At 36.2% G+C, this 17836-nt stretch overlaps 2 protein-coding genes across 3 annotated transcripts in view; one reads left to right on the forward strand and one right to left on the reverse strand.

The window, feature by feature from the left end:
• Positions 1-17836, forward strand: part of RALGPS1 (Ral GEF with PH domain and SH3 binding motif 1) — a 65040-nt gene that overhangs the window by 3885 nt on the left and 43319 nt on the right. For both annotated transcript variants that reach the window (XM_080630691.1, XM_080630692.1), the window contains 6 exons: positions 749-856; positions 2982-3032; positions 5559-5642; positions 5770-5859; positions 6189-6281; positions 6741-6867. In XM_080630691.1, coding sequence (XP_080486817.1) covers positions 749-856; positions 2982-3032; positions 5559-5642; positions 5770-5859; positions 6189-6281; positions 6741-6867 — 553 coding nt within the window. The remainder of the gene's footprint in view (positions 1-748; positions 857-2981; positions 3033-5558; positions 5643-5769; positions 5860-6188; positions 6282-6740; positions 6868-17836) is intronic.
• On the reverse strand, positions 9745-16135 carry ANGPTL2 (angiopoietin like 2; the record flags this gene model as incomplete). Its single annotated transcript, XM_080630625.1, has 4 exons — positions 9745-9944; positions 10036-10306; positions 10547-10740; positions 15328-16135. The coding sequence occupies 4 exons, from the start codon at positions 16133-16135 to the stop codon at positions 9745-9747; spliced, it is 1473 nt and encodes a 490-aa protein (XP_080486751.1).

Here is a 17836-nt window from a genome sequence, read left to right on the forward strand (position 1 = left end):
AGTGAGAATTACAAGTCACAATTGGTTAGGATTCCAAAACATCTTGTTTTGGAAACAATGTTCATCTAGCGAACAAATAACCTCAGTGAGGTGTAAGGGCTTAAGATTTTACATGCCTAAGCTTTTATTCAGTATGTAGTTTTAAGGTAAAAAAGAGAAAAATAATGCTATTATTATTAAATCACATTATCTTTGAAGAAAGGAAAATGAGCCTCAAGTGCCTGCATTGGAGCCCAAGGAGAGAAGCTTCAAAAGGAATGCAAGGCACTAACTTTTAAGGCAAGACGCACAGAGTACTATTCTGAAGTACCCTGCAGCTTACACTGGGTTAAATTTCAGGATATGACAGGTTTTTCTTTTTTTATTATGTTATGGATAGAGCAGCATGATTGGTATCTAGCCACTCTACCTTGCATATTTAATTTTACAATTTCTATTCAATATGAGTCTTCAAGATTCCAACAGGTTTCCTTTTGTGTGACAGTGCTTTCTATCTAGTTCATGATTTTAAAAATGGCTTTCTAAAACTGAAAACTTACTAAAATTGAATGCCACTGTAGTTTTTGCAGAGGAAAGTGAGTTGGAAACACTGATGAACCATGTAAACTGAATTTTATAACTCAGTGCCTGAAGCTTTTTGAAGTTCTTATTTTCTTGTCATTTCTTAATATTTTTACATGTATTTATTTGCTGAATTTGACATGAAATTTATTGTTCTGCAGATAAGCCAAATACTTTCTCTTTGTAGGGTAGTAGCAGCTCAGATTCTCTGGAAGGGCGGAGTTCAGACTATGCCAATAAAAGCTATGATGCAGTTGTATTTGATGTGTTGAAAGTAACTCCTGAGGAGTTTGCAGTAAGTAGAAATGGGTTTTGCATTTAAGCTTGTATAATATTCAGGGCTTGCAGGATATTAAAAAATACATAAAACTTTTTTCTTAAAATAAAAATCTTTTAAATGATCTTCCACTGTTCTTGAAAACCAATTTCTGTTTCTATGAACTTGAACAAAATAACATGTATTGGGATTTAATAATTCAGCGCTGGCCTGACCAGACGTATTTGTTTTTCTGTATAAAGCCATTTAATTTTTTTTCTGGTGTTTTTGAAGACCTTAGCGTAGGTTTAAAGATGTTAGTTATCCACAGCCTGATTCCTTTTTTACATATATATGTGTATTTACAAATATATGTATCTATAAAATTGGAACCACAAATACTCATCTTTTGTTCTGGAACATCAGTTTCTCAGAAAACTTAGTTTCTTAAAAGCAGGAAAGAAGCTCGTAGAGAGGAAACAATTTGTATTCCTTAATAACAAGGTTTCAGCACTAAACCGAAAGCAGAACTGCACTTATGGCAGAAGTCCAGGACACTTCTTGTGCTTGCCCCTTTGTTTTTAAGTTATAGGTTAACTTGCTTAGCAGCATGGAGGAGTGAGGATGAAAGCTACTGAAATTTGTTGAATGTTTTTTTTAGTATTCTGGGCATCAAAGTGATGTTTCTTTCATTTGGTGTAAGTTTGTATAATACCTGTTCACAAAAAAAGTGATATTGACTTTAACATGAGCACACAAACTTTTAACACCAAGGCTTTCTTAGCCAGAGTAGCTGTTTTCTCTGTGTCACATTAAAACCATATACTTGGTTTACCGTGATTCTGTTTTCTGTTGACAGCTCAAGTGATGTTTTCTGCTTCTGTTCCACACAGAGCAACAGATCATTTCTGTTTTCAATAAATAATAGCAGCCAGTGAATTCCACATATCATTTCTTGTTACTCAAGACTGTAGTAGTCTGAATGCTTCAGGTAACTTGAAGCAGTTCAGCTGAGGAGAAGGAAAATAGCCACTGGTCTGGGTTTACTGTAGCTACTACAGTTTGGTCACTGGACATCAGGACAGAGAGCTATCGAAGATGGGATCTCTGTATTGAATATAAATATTTAGGGAAGGGAATGGCGCCAAGTTAGGGTCATTTCCAAATTTAGTGTGTTGTGTTCCTTTATAAAATTTAGAAGGAGCAGAGGAGAAGTTCCCTGGTGGTGATCAAATATACAACAGAAAGACCATTGGCTTGTCACTGCTACTGAATTTTGCTTTTGCATTTTTGGTGATTCTGATTGAATCTTACTAAATTACATTTAAATAAATAGTTATAATTCTTAATTAGATCAAAGGTGCAGTTTGAGAGGGAATTAGCAAATTTTTGCTATTTTGGGCTTAGCCTAACAAAATCGTCATCAGAGAAGCTTTGCTGAGGAAAGATCCAAAGAAGTGTTTTTTGCCAGTTTCTTTTACATATTAAATCATGTAAATTACAAAGGTAAAAGCTGTGTAGGTTTATACACTCACAGTGTAACCTATTGGTTAAACATAAACTTAACTTCCAAATACATAATGTCATTCTGTCACTGGAGCAATTCAAATATTTTATCACTCAGATGCTAAAAATGCTCTATAAATGCTGTTTTTTCAAAATCATTTGCTTTGAAAAAGCATTCCATTGTCTCATCCGAACATGCTCATCAGTGACTGAAAATGTGTGTATGACCTCTTTAAAGCATATTCCAGTCATAACTAATTAACACATCATAATGCTTTATTGTCTTCCAGTCTAGTGAATGTAAAACGTATGATGCTTTCTGTGTGAAAGGAAATAATTCTTCCTGCTGTTAGTGTTTGGGCCCTTTATTACATAACAGAAAGACTTTCAAACAAAGTTTTCCCTCTTAGACTGCTGCAGGTACTGAAAACCTTCACTTAGTTACAGCTGGTAAATGTAAGAGAATATAATAACATGTAGCCACTCAGGCTGGTGGAGTTTCATGTCATGTGTTAGCCTGGACAGGGGAAGCCACATTCAGGTCTGGTCAGTTCTGGTCTATGGAGAAAATGAGACTGTATAGGTTGTAGTTACTAAAAGACAGATGTAAATACATGATTATTAGCTCTTCATATTACATTACTTATCTTTATTGCAGAGCCAGATTACATTGATGGATATGCCAGTATTTAAAGCTATACAACCTGAGGTAGGTTTTGCATTTGCTTTAACTGCTATGAAATATCTGTGCCATAAAATTTCATAGCGAAACAAAATACTGATTTGCTGTTCTTCTTTCCATTTGTCATTGCTTCAATTTGCTTTCTGGGACTGAAATTTCCTGAAGTGCTACTCTGGTTGGCAGGTAGATGTAATTTAGTGAGAAATAGTCAGAAAAACCCCAACGTCGTATTTTCAGCTTCTGCTAGAATACAGGTCTGTGACTAAGTAGCAGTTGCTATTAACTATTAGTTTTTAGTTGTATTTTCTGCCTTTTGTGTTACTGCAGTTACCAATGTAACTTAATTGTTTGATTGCCAAAAATAAACATCTGTTTCTATTGTGAAGTTCTGCCAACTGTAAGACTAGGTTTTAAAGCAAGATACAGTCTGTGTATTTGTCATCTCCCTGCCTCTTGTTATTAGGTAAGCCATTAAACTAAGAAGGCTAAAATTTTCTCTTCAGATCAAATATTTATTTATAGTCTGTAACTGTCTGCATTTGTTTGAGGCCTTGTAGCCTTTTAAATCCAGTTAATGTACTCATTCTTCTGTGTCCATAAGTGTGGATACCCTTTAATAAACTACCCCACGGAGGCCTGCGGGGTTTCATGTAGATAACTGCTGTCTCTTGCATTGTTCATGGGCAGATGGTTGTCTACCATTTTACGCCAGAACTCTACCTTTTTAGTCTTCCTTCCTGTATTGCATGGAGTAAGCTCATTAGTCAGCAACCATTGGGCTGTCTGCTTTAACCTGTTGTTGAATTTTGTGTCTGGGGGAAGAGCATTATATTGATTTTTCTTCAGGTTTTAGTCTTTAATGTAAGCTTATGCATGGATGGAAGGACTTAAGATTTTGGAGTTCTGCTTGCCAAGACTTATCTCACACAAACATCCTTTAAATCTAGTGGTTACTGAGGTGCTTTTCGGCTTCTTGATTGAGCTGTTACTAAAAAACGCATCTGCATGTTCCTTTCCAAGAGTTTGATAAGATTAACAACTCTTTGTTCTCCAGCAGAAATAACTATGCTTACATTTCAAGGTAACTTTTAGGGTTTGTTCTGTTTTTGTTATTTCAAAGTTCTGGAAGTTGCAAACTCCACAGATTTCAGGGTTTTCTTGCATGCTTGATTAGAAAGCTTCTTACGGCTGTGTGCATTGGGGAAATTGCCTGCATCCTTCCATACAAAAAGATGAAGTGTAATTCTAGAACACAGTACATTTTAGCAGTATTAGAAAAAATTCAGCAGGGGCGTGTTGGATCACTTACTCTTATCAATCTTCCTGTTCAGTCCAAATCTTAAACCTAGTCGAATGATTTTACCATGCACAGGATTTTCCATTGTTGCTCACTAGCCCTTTAGCAACTGCTGAATATCGTTAGGTTACTGACCTTTTCCATTTTTGTGATAAATGTAAATTCTGCTGTCCCTATGAGAGTGACTGAGATTTTTCCACATCAGCATGTGATTTCCAGACTCTTAAGATGAGATCACGTGGAGGATCTGCGTCTTGACAGATGTGAATTGGCATTTTTATCTGCAGAAGGCTTAAATGCTTGGAACATTGGGATACAAAATACGTTTGGAACAGGAAATGCTTTTCCTGGTGCTCACATGGGAACATGCAGACCTCCACATCTCGAGAGTGTGCTCTGTTTATCAGAATGTACAAAGTCCTTTACAGAGGCAGAATTCTCTTTGGCTCTCTCTGCCTTTTCATGTGAAGGCATCTAAAGTTAATAGCATACATTTGGAAAGTTGAACATTTTGATTGAAACTAAAATTCGTGGTTCTAAAAACAGAAGAGTGACTTAGAACTGGTGTTATGGAGAACTCATTTCCAGTACGTATGTATCTCCCTCTTGTCACATCTGAATATAAAGACTGTATAGATAGGTGGTACCTTGAATCTGTAGTTAAAAAGAGCCAGGCTGTCTAAATATGTTTGCAACTGCCTGAAATAACTGTTGGAAAATCGACATTTTCTTTCTGGCTGTAGTGTATGCATGGAAGTTTTACTAATTGTAATAACGAGTATGACATTCGGGAACAACAGCTAGGTTACTACCTGTAGTTGCACTGCTGAATTTTGTACTCTTTAACTACTACTAGTTTTGCTTATTGATATGTTTAACTTCAAGCTTCAGTTCTGAACCAGGTAAGGTTCAGAAACTAACAAAGTCTTTACTCCTGTGTCTGCAGAGTTGCTCATATGAGGGAACCCTGGACTGAAATAATCAATACAGAATAAAACTTCAGAGCCATCAGTTGTGGCTGATTGCTGGGGCTTTCTGTATGTGAATATTAATGCCTATTTTTTCTAGTATCAGGGAACACACAAATCACATCATTTATATACATCAGGAAAACACAGACGTGTTTGCTTAGACTAGTCATGAAATCGGTTTTACTAATCCTCTGATAGCTGTTTCTGTCATGTATCAGTTTTTACACTTTAAAATGTTTTTAAACATTATGGATTTGTAAGGCAATTTTTAAATGTGTTTCCTAGGAACTAGCAAGCTGTGGATGGAATAAGAAAGAAAAACATATCCTCGCTCCAAATATTGTTGCCTTTACTAGGAGGTTTAACCAGGTAAATGACTTAATTACTGTGATGAACAGGTACTGTTTGACAGTTGACTTCGAGTATAAAGTTAAGTAGAACAACTCCTATGAATTAAAACTTAAGAATATTTTTGTTATATGTGTTTACTTTATAGGTCAGCTTTTGGGTTGTACGAGAAATACTAACAGCACAGACCTTAAAAATAAGGGCAGAAATACTGAGCCACTTTGTGAAAATAGCTAAAGTAAGTGCAAATTTCTTGTACTATCATTCAAAATCTTACTTCCTTTTTGTTTCTGACTGCTCCTGTGGGCTGTTGTTGGATTACAAAAGCTAACATTCTTTTTTTAGCATATTTGCTATGTTGTACCACATGAATAAGATGGGTATGACATCTATTGGTTTTACTGCGTTAAATAAAACTGCCCAGTTCAATGTAATTAATCTTGTACCTTTGCGTAGTGTTGTCTGCAGTCATTGAGTGAAACTTTGTATTTTATTAATGCAACTTTGAGATTAATCAATTCTGCTTTGATTTTTTACGTGCTAAAAGCTAGTATTCCCTTTTTTCAGAAGCTTCTGGAACTGAATAACCTTCATTCTCTTATGTCTGTGGTGTCAGCACTGCAAAGTGCACCCATCTTCAGACTGACCAAAACCTGGGCCGTAAGTTATTTCTTGACCATTGTCTTTTTGGTCCTGTTTGAGTTCTGAAGTTTTCTGAGTTCTTCTGAACTGTCACATTGCATTTCTGGAAGATTCTTTATAAGTCCTGGTTTTGCAGCACCAAAATACATTAATATTTCCTATCTGGTCTAGAAGCCACTGTTCATATACTTGAGAGAACTTCCCTTGATAAGTAATCTTAAAAGACCCTCTTACAGAGTGTGTATCAGTATCCCATTGTCCAAATCATTGTGTGTCTATTAATAAAAATTAATACATTGCCAGAAAGGAAGAATAAAGACCTATTACAAATACAGAAGCATTAATGATGATGAATTTAATCCTAACTCAACTGTGCTTTCATTTACTGCGTGTGAGTCAACAAATTTTATTATTTGTTTTTTCTTTTGTGTGGATTCATCTTAAAATTTTATGCTCTCTTTCATTTTTTCTCTGTAGCTTCTGAATCGTAAAGACAAGACCACCTTTGAGAAGTTAGACTATCTACTCTCTAAGGAAGATAATTATAAAAGGACACGAGAGTACATCAGAAGCTTAAAAATGGTTCCTACTATTCCATATTTAGGTGAGTGTGAACAATTGCTTTCTTTATCTGGAGCTCCTTCTGACTGCCAAGCACTAATGTAGCATGTTGGGCACCTGCAGAAGGCTGTAGCGAGAAGGTATGGTTCACTTAATTTCATATTTTAAAAACATGGATCTGATGAAGGTTTTTAAGCTGTACACTGTCTAGGATCTCTGACTTGCAGAAGTTTCGTGCATTACTGACATCTGAAAATATAAGTGTCTTTTCTGAAGACATCAAGAGGACAGCATTTACAAGAGCATTGCATTTCAGAAGTGTCTTTGGTTGCAGCATGATTTAAGACCTTGTTCCTGTAGCTGTCATTTTTGCTGTACTGTTTTTTCAGATTCCTCGTAACTTGGCATCTCTAACCTGTAGTTGTTGGTTTGTGTCAGTTTCTTGTAAATACTTTGAAAAGAGATACAAACTGAACAGTCAGTTCAATCCATTGACTTATCTTTTCAGTATTCCCTTGTATTATTCATGTAGGCACACTGTGTCATTATTTCCCCAGTGGCTCTAACTTGCAGTTCCTGCCCATTGCTGAACTGTGCTAGCATCCCTGAGTAACACTGCAAAACCCAGGTTCCCGTTAAAACAAGGCCATTCAGACACTGGAATGTCTTCCTAGTGATGAGGTTTCTAAAAGGAAGAGTTAATCTAAGAAGTATTCAACCATGTGTTCTGGAAGCAATATTGTAAACTTAAAGATAATTTATTGCAGTTACTTTCAGTGACCAAGAAGAGACATATGCGGTGCTTTTTCTGTATCAGTCCACGTATGCAGAGCATGGTCCTGTTGAAGTAATTGTGTTGAACATTGTGTAAATATGACTTCCAGAAAGAATGTATTTTAAAAAAAGTCAAACTAAATCTGGAATTCCCATCATATTCAGCACAAGTCACTAATATTTGACAAAGTTATAACCAACAGAATACACCATAAAGATTTGTCTTAAACATTTTAAAGTATTGGTATGAACCCTAAACTCCACTTCTAAATGCAACCTTTTTCTTCATCTAACATCATTCTGCCTTGTGCTTTAGCTGTATGAACCCTGCATATATTGCACCTCAGGTTTCATACATCAGAGAGCCTCTCCCTTGTGATTGCAAGGACTAAGTGATGTTAGTGCTCTTTTAAAGTAAAGTTTTCCACACTTGCGTTAAATATTTCTTACCTGAAACTTGTTTCCCAGAGTCCACTAGATAAACCAGTGACAGATAAAGCTTCAATACTGTTTGAAAATTCAGGGTTTTCATATGACCTACAAAATGTTCTTCCTCTTTGGGATTTGTGGAAATTTAGTATTTTTCTCAGCTGAAATATGTTGCCATATTTGCACACTTCTTACATGGTAACAGTAGTTGCATATAAGAGTTGATACGCAACTGATTTGAGCCATGAGGCAAAGTGGTGTGGAATTAAGCAATTATCTGTTCTTTTCCAATTAATAATCTGAACTAAAACAGGATGAAATCTGAACATGTCAAAATAACATTCGTTGCTTTATTAAAGGATTACAGTATTACAGGGGTCATATATTAAAAACCCTACCTTCAGTTATATACAACACATGCTACATCACACATCAGTTTAATGTACATCATACTGTTGGAAAGAAGTGGTGAGGTAATAAGGGGAAAAAGTGTGCAAGCACATACACACAAATGTACAGTATCTGACAGGCTTACTGGAAAATACATTGAACTTCCAGGGGCTTTTGCTGTCCCTCTCATATGCAGTCTTTAACTTCTGTTTTTTGTAGTAGTGTGTTACAGCAATCTGCTCTAGAAACCTACCTCAGAACAGTATTAGAATCATCCCTGTCCATATTTCATAGTTGTGACTGACTACTACATAGATGAGTAAATCTCTAATAATTTGACAGTAATATAATTGTGAAATATGATAAATATAACTTCTCCTGGCTACAGGTAACTTCTTTATATAATTTTCAGCTACTGGCTAAGGATATTAAATAGCTTATATATCGGTATCCATCATTTGCCTGCAAAGTTGGATAGTCCCTTTAATTTATATCCAGCCATTTCTGATTACAGAGGCTACACAGCAGGTAATGACTGAAGTCAGGTACAAAATCCTGTGACAGTTGTTGTGTAGTATAACATGTTGGCTATATAGCACCTTCTATCTGTTGTAAATCTGGATTTATTTCCATATGCAAGTAGCAACTTCATTTTGGTAAGACACACCATTAGTGTATTTAATCTAAAATATCTGTTTCAAATGTGAATTCTGATTTATAGGAGCATATTATTAAAATGCTCAAATTGAAGGGAAAGACTAGATTTGTTACAATCTGCTCTCCAAATCAAATTATGTAGTACTAACTTTATTCATGGCAGTTAACACAGATTAAATCAGAATAATCACACTAATGTACATATACCAGCTACACAGTTCAAAGGATATGATTTCCTGTGTCAAATGATTTCTCATAATAATAATAAAACTCTTGCTGTACAGTTCTGTATTTGAGAATATTTATACATAACATACAAAAATATTTAAACGTTGTGGCAGTATTTTTACCATCCAAACTTAATTTACAGGGAATAAACACCAGACAGTTTATCTACAGTCCACCTAAACTGCCAGTTCTAAAAGGCTGAATGTAACTACATTTAGTACCGAGAGGTGTTCAGAATGTTACATCATTTCAGTTCCTTTTTTTTCTTCAGCTGTTTTTTTCCTGGAGTGATTCTTGAAAATACAATATACAAACCCTCATATCTTAGCAATAAATGTACAATATCTTACATTCCTCACTTCTGAAAAGATAATTTCAGGTAATAACATCATAGCTTCATGTGATTTTTAGAACAAGAAAGCAAACCAAGAGAAGAATTATTTCAGTGGAATGTGTTAGGGTTAGGCCTTATCATCATGACAACTTTCTTTAGTGAATATGATCCCCCCCGGAATTCAGCCCAGTAAACACCATCCTGATACCGACTGCGGTAGTGTCCTCCACGATACCAGACTCCGTTGAGGTTTGAATGAGCACATGCGTTGTACCACCATCCTCCCTTCTGGTAGTGAGCACAATTACCTGTAAAAGAAAGCTCCAGTTCAGTCTTGTGAGTAAATGAAAAAACTTAGAGCAAAAAAAACACCCAGGGCAGTGGAAAGGGACCTTGTACCTGTGTATACATCGTGATCTCTATCCAGCGTGGTGAACTGTTTGCCGTTGTGCCAAGTAAAGGAATCTCCTGCATTGCCGTTGTAGCGTCCCAGTCTCAACTTGTAGTATTCACTTTCTGGCTCCAGTCTGAAGCTGGCATACTCAGCAAATACTTTTCGACCTGACCAGTCTTCCATTGTTATGAGCAGTTTGTAATTGCCTTGATTTGTTAACCAATAAATATTTTCTAGTCCAAGCCAGTATTCTCCATCTATATTACCAAATCCTTGCTGCAAAGGAAGCAGGAGAAGCATGTTAATAATGTGCATCTGGTTTAATGGTAAATCTAAGTTTATTCTTAAGTAGAAAACCACAGTAACTTATTTTATGGAGACTTCCTCTTCTGGAAAGGTAAACACACAAGTTCCTTTTCAAGTAAGCTGTTGGCCAGACTGTAAAATCCCTCTTTAAATTAACTTTACCAATTTTTTTAGAGGGTAGAAAATATTAAACTGCTCACTTGTCCTAACCTTGTATGTCTCCCAGTTCCTGAAAAAGTTGACAGACCCATCCAGCCGTCTCTGAATGACTGTCCAGCCACCAGGGTCATGCCGTTGATCACACCAGACCTGCATAAGCTGGTTTGTGTTTTCTGGCTTTACAAGATAGATGGAGCTTGTGTCGTGGCCATCTTCTAATGCTTGTAGACAGTCTCTCCAGGGCCCTGTGTCAAAACAGAAGGACTATGCATGAAAATGCTGTTGAGCATATTTTTATATCAGGGCGGTATTTGAATTGGGAGCTTTTTACAGTATGTTTTCTTCTTCTGAATAGTGCATTTGCTTTTCCTCTTATTGAAGGTACAGTGTCCACTAAATGTTTTCAGACAGGTTGATTTGTTGTAACTTTATTTCTAGAGCATTTCACAATGAATTACGGATAAAGGTAGATGTTGTTTTGGTTTTTTTTTAAAGCAGCTGCACTTATAAGGTTTGATTATATCTTCGAAGAAACTCAATGTGAAGGACCCCATATATAAGTACTAGTAATTTTGTTTAGAAAACAAAATAGCAAGTTTGACTTTCTTTTAGTCCTGGAGAAATTTAGCTTTTGGATCCCTCAAACTGTCATTGACGCAGACATTAACAATGGAACTGGCAACACTGACAATGTAAGGTTGCTGTTATCACCTTAAGAAATGATAAAAACAAATAAAAGAACATGTCAGTTCAAAGTCATTGTTAAAGAAACTCCTGAAATAGTTAACCACAGATCTTTGATCATGTTCATTAAAATAAATATATAGCAGTGTACAATGTGGCATTTACAGCTTTCTAATCTTGCAGTTTCTTTCTAGGCCACATGGCAACAGTGCTCTACTGCACATGAATCTTTTCTCTGAACGTGCTTTAAGATGAACTATTATAAATACTTCAAAGCAGAGTTTGCTGCTACTTTTCCATGATAGGTGTGTTCTTGTCAGATACTAACTTTCCAGAACTTCGACTGAGGTGTGTAGTCTGATATTTATCATCTGAAATCGGAAGTGAAAGGGGAGCTCACTGATGACAGTGGGCCCCAGCACAGATCTCTGTCAGGCACCACAATTAGCTCTGCCTCATGGAAGAAAAAAAACAACAAAACTTAATTAAGGGATTTTTATTGTTTATGTGAAGTTCTTTCTTTGTACTTTGTAGCAGCTTAATTTAAACACATTGAGTAGGAAACCTGTTCAGTGCTGTCTGGAAATTCATATAAACTGTATGTTAGCTAGGACTCCGTCGGCATAGGCACTGAGTTAATTGTTTTGTATTCAGTTTCCTTTAGAACTCTTGTGGATGTGCTTTACTCCTTGCAGTTTGTTAGTATTCATTTCTTTCGTTGGTTTTATAACCTGTCCTATCAACATTTCCTTTTTGAGGTAAATCCTGCAGAATATCCTCCTTGCCACTAACTTAGCACAGGAACACAAAGTATCCCCTCAGTGAATACTCATACCAAAATTAATTTAGATTTTCAGCTCTTGCCTTAATTTCTCTGAGTATATCTTTTTATCCTGAAGGATATATCGGTTTAAAACATCTGCTTCATTAAGCCATAATTATAGGTATGAATTTATAATGAATCTCTTATTTCGTATGTTTATTTTTGTATGCTAATGCCTCTTTTGAAATAGTGTGTGACCATATAACATTAACATAAACCATATGTTAATATTGCATTAACCTTAGCATTTATGTTCGCTGTTTATTATTTAAGTGTTTAACTTTATTTTTTTATAATGCATCATGGGCTTAAAATGTTTACCTGCAAGTTTTATCTGGCAGAGTATAATCAACTGGTTTGTGTGCATGTTTTTCTAGGAATAATGTGTTGTGTAGCAGTTGCACAAGGAAACATGCATTTCATAAGTGATACAACTGATGGCTAAATGTTTTGTTCCCAGAAAAAGGTTTGTTGATTTGTTGGATGAGGATGATGAATCAAATTAATTTAGTTTTCCAGTTCAGCTTTCATTTATTTTGGGTCTCGTCATCTTCCAAGGTTGCACTGGCAAATTTATACAAAGCAGTATTTTGGTAAGCTATTTGTGTAAGTCTGTTTTATACAGAAAATATAGCAGTGCTTCACATAATAGTATTTGTCCTGTTGTGTGTAGAATTCTACACTCTGGTAAACTGCTGCTTCACATTTACTTGAATTATTGACCCTGGGGGCCTTTGTGATGTTATAAACTTAAAACCCACTGTAGATAAACCACGTCTGCTGTTTGCATTGGCATAATAAATCTTGTAATTGTTGGGCATTAGCACATGCAAAGTTGTTGGGGTTTGGTGTGTCATCCCACCCCAAACCCCCGGGGTAATAACTCCCAGAAAAGAGGAGTGGTTAGTGTAACAGCTAAACCATTTCATTCTGAAGTCTTTTATTAGGTTTTTAGCCCTTTCAAGCAAGTCTAAGGGGCAGTCTTCCTAAAAAGAACTATAGAAATTTCACTTGGAATTCATATTTTGCTTAGTTATAAGGGAATGAAATACAACTGTAGTTATTTTGAAGAATCTCTGGTGTTGACATTAGGTGACTTACTGGCTATTGACTGATTATTTTTCTGTAGCATTTCAGTGTTGTGTACATGTATTTTTCAGACAGAATTAAACTTACGCAACTTGTTCTTTTGGGCATGAGTGGGAAACAAAAATTCACAAATAAGAACTTGAAATAAATGACTTATGGATAAAATTGCAGATTCTTCTACCAGAATAAAAACCAAGTGGATTTTTTGTACCCTTTCCTTTATTTTTGCAAAGAACCAGCAACAGAAACACTGGGTTGGTTTTATGCCTCATAAAATGAGACTTTGAGAAATGTGTGGCTGAAAGCATGACACTGGTCCTTGCAGAGAAATTAATTTTCCTATTCGAAAGTATGTATCTCTGAAGTTACTTCATATCCAATGATGATGCCCACATTTTATAATGCATTCTTTCAGTTTCTTTTCTCTAGAGCATTTTGCTATGAGACTGGGGTTCTTTAATTAATTTACGTCATGTTTTTATTATTTACTGCCAATGTGTTATTGTGCAGTCATCTTAGTCTGTAATGCCTCTGAAATATGCGACACTTCAAACATTTCTAATGCATTTTTAACAAGACACTGTTCTAAACCTTGCCTCTCAAATCAGGCACATTATTTTGGGTTACTTGGCTAGTTGTTCTGGCTTACCTTTGTGAATATGGATAGAGAAAGACTTCTAAATTACTGTCTTGGTTTAGATCATTGTCATAATAACGATTTGTTCTGAAGTAGGAGATGTCAAATCTTATCTTAGCATCATGGACTTTGGAAGGGACCTCTGGAGATGGACATGAAAAGTAGCTGGATAAGCAGCACTTCCTCAGGTGAGAATCTAGGGATTCTACAGGATTGCAAGTTAGTCAGGAATCAAGGGTTTGTTTTGCAAGAAAGGAAAATGCTGTATAAGGACAGATCAACGAAACTACTGTGCATGTGAAGTAACTTTTCTGTTCTGGTGTGTGATAGTGCAGCCTTGGCTCCAATTTGGGTACTTCAAAAGCATGAGGAGGATGTGCACTGATTAATAAGTTTTCAAAAGAGTGTAACAGGAAGGAAAAAGGTCTTAAAGGAATGCTTGAAAGATACTTCACTTACAGAAAGGTAGGAAAACACTGTACTAAGCTTGAACCTAGCTTGAGATCAGAGTCACAGTGTAATTATTTAAGAGGCAATCCTATAGGCTTTAGACTGAAATGCCTGCTCAAGTTTCTCTCGTTGTGGATATTTCCCTGGAGAAGTAAGTTGTTTGGGGTTTTCTTGGTTGTTTGTTTTGTTTTGATTTAATGTGGCAGTTGCATTGTTCGATAATTCTAAAGAGTTTGCTGATGTCATTTGGAATGTGTTGCACATAGCCTTGAAATATACTGAGTGCAGTTCATGTGCATTACTGTGTTTCAAGTCTTTCAGTTGGCTATGGGTTCTCTATCTTTTTTCTGAAGTACATGTTGCCACACTGCAGAATAGAATTCTCTTGTGTGAGACACGTAATCCTTGAACTGTTTTATTTTGAAATATGTGGAACCATAGGTGAAACTGGATACTTTACTTCTTGATCATGTAGATCAGCTCATCTCTAATGTGAGTTCAGATGCCTCTAATCTTGCTTATGGCAGAACTCTTAAGACTCTTAATGAGGGCTGTATAATATCCCTTAGTATTCTACCACTTGCTTCCCTTTGCTCCTGCTTTGGAGCACAAGTGGCCTGTGTGAGGTGTGGAACAGTTAACGTATTACTTTTTGAGTTACATAAGCAAAAAAATTACCACATGCTATATCAACAGACTTGTAATAAATAACTTCATAAATGTTTACACAGAAACTGTCAAGCCCCTTCACATGTCATGAATTACAGGCACAGGTAAAGAAAATTCAGATCATTGACTGTTGGTGACTGAGATTTTTCTGCAGCTCTTTTTTATCTCATACATGCAGTATAGATGGTGGATTTGCCCTGGCAAATTAACAGGAGAAAGATCTGTGGGGTTAGTGTGTCTGTATCTGATAGTCAGATTTCTTTTTTTGCTTTCATTCTGTGCTTGTACTACAACATGTATTAAAAATACACCAGGTAGATACACAGACAAGGTTAGATCTAAGAAATTAGTTCAGTTCAAAATAATTCTTTTGCATTTATTTTGCTAAATAAATTGTCTACATTTTTGATATTACAATTAAAATGTTACCCACTGAATATTAGCATAAACTAATGTAGACATATTGATAGTATTACTTACCAGATGGTTTATCAGTTGAAGTTGGAATACTAGTAACTGCAGGCATAGTTGGTAAGGTAGGTGGCAGGACCTTTAAGTTCTGATCACTCTGAATCTCATTAGTAGATATCTGGTTGATAATGCGATTGTAAGTAGGAGGCTGGTACACTTTGTTTGGTGGCTGTGGAGTTTGTGGCAGTGGCTTCACGGACGGCATTTTCTGACAGTGTTCTTCCAGTTGGGCAATTATTACTGACTGATTATTGGCAATCGACATCAAATGTTGGTACTTGTGCTCTAAGTCTTTGTATTTGTTTGCAAGTTGTAGCATATCTGCAGTTTGGTTCAAAATCTTATTCTCAAGTTGAGAAAGTTCTAAGGCATTGTCGCGTTTTCGTATAATTTCATGTAGTAACTGCATGTAGAGTTGTGTGACACGAGAATTCATGTTTCTGCTCTCTTTTCTTAAGAGTTTGACCTCATTAACAATCCCACCATCCACCTCTACCAGTTGCTGGAGAGTTTCTATTTGTCTCTTTTGTTTAATAAGTTCATTGTTAAGTAACTGTAATTCTTGTTTATTTACCCTGTTTTCAAGTAGAACTTCAGGCTCCTTAGAGTTGACACAAATAGCACCCGTCACTCTCTGTTGAGGTACAATAAAGGTGTAAGTGCATTTGTCCTGTGTGTCACTGGAACGCTTATATCTGTTCATATAAATGAATTCCTGTTCTGTTTCCTCGTCATTGCCTTCCAGTTCCTGTGTCTCGCTCGCAGTAGCTCCCACAACAGCTATTAGCATTAAGCAGGTGAATCTAGTTGTCATCATGATCCTCCTGTTCTGGTCAAATATTCTGCTGCAATGAACTTCTTAATCTGTTTTAAAATAAATTTAGCAGTAAGTAACAAATAGGAAATAGGTGTAGATTTACAGAACAAGTGATAATCCCTGCTAAAAGTTGCAAAATATTACATAGTAACTAGTATGGCTGTGTACAAATGAGAGACTTTCCTTGTCCAGCATAAACTTAGGTTGGCTAAGGGGGACATCATGGGAAATGGTTGTATCATTCTGTGGCCGGAACTGTAGTTACTAGTTATAAGCTTATCTAAAGCCTACCAGCAACCACAAGAAACTAAGTAATAAATACCAGGATTTGAAGAGTCCTTTTCCCAGGCAAGTACCACAGAAGTTTCCAAGATCGGTGTTTTCATTTAAATACGATTTACATTTTCATTTTTTAGTTAAAAATATAAATGGTAAAGATATGCACAACTTAAGTTAATACCTGCTGTTAAAAGTTCTAAAAATATCAAATAACTCATTATAATTAAAATCTCTACTGCCCAAAAATTGCAGGCAGTAAAATCTGACTGGTAGAATTTGCAACTAAAATATTTATTGTTATGGAGACGTCTCTACACTCAGCCTGCTCATTTCACTTCATAGTCCTTTCTTGGAAGGGAAAGCCATGCGCATATGTGTGTGGTGGACAAGGATGACCCCCCCCCAGCTGTTAAAATTAGCTAATAGTGTTTACTGACATATGAAACAGTACCATTTTGGTGAAATTATACTTAGTTCTTGGAGCAGATTCATATTCAAGGTGGAAATTTGAGGCCGTTGCTATCTCTTCAAAAATAAGTCAATACCAGAACTTTATAGGCAGCAGTCTTCTTGAAAACATGGCCTTGGCACTGTCACTGTTGCCAGGAATGCCTTGTTACAGATCATTCTTTTATCAGCTGCTTGAACAGCACTTGGGTATCATGTATTTCTAGCAGCTTTAATAGGCATGTGTATATAACCTAGTTTTCTTAAAATAAATAAAATGGGGCAGAAGTGCTGTATGGAGCTTTTTCAGTGTATAAGGCCTGCTTCATACTTTTTAAAAGCAGGGTGGTGTTTCCCATCACATTTTTCTTTGCTTGTAAAACATTTCACATGGAATAACCATTCAGTGTTTCAATAACTGTCACCTTACTGCTTGGTCATCTTTAGTACAGCAGTCTTTTTTAAATTACATGAAATGATGATGGTAGCAGCTGTGAGAAACTGGAATGCATCCAGCTGAGTGCGACCAATGTGCATAGCGAGAGGCTGGCAGACATTATGTATGAGGAGCAGCAGAAAGAGCTGGGCTTGTTTAGCCTCCAGAAGAGAAGGTGAAGGAGACATCTTACTGCTGTCTTCAACTACTTAAGGGGTGTTTGTAGAGAAGATGGATTTTCTTTTCAAGTGCACAGTGAAAGTATAATGGTCAATGCATACAAATTGTCCCAGGAAAAATTCATTTTGGGTAAAAGAATTTCCCAGTGAGTCTGTTCAAGGACAGTCCTGAAAGAGGTGGTGGAAACCCTATTCCTGGAACTAGGTAAAGTTCTGATCTGATTTCAGGCGAGGCTTTGAGCAACGTGGTCTAGTACTGAAATTAGCTTTGCTTTGTAAGATGAAGGTGAGGTCCCATCTGATCTGAATTGTTCTGGGATTGAATCTGGGAAGCTAGGCAGCTGCTGACTTACAAGAGAT

This window comes from Psittacula echo (genome assembly GCF_963264785.1).
Source record: "Psittacula echo genome assembly, chromosome: 16".
Taxonomy (NCBI): domain Eukaryota; kingdom Metazoa; phylum Chordata; class Aves; order Psittaciformes; family Psittacidae; genus Psittacula; species Psittacula echo.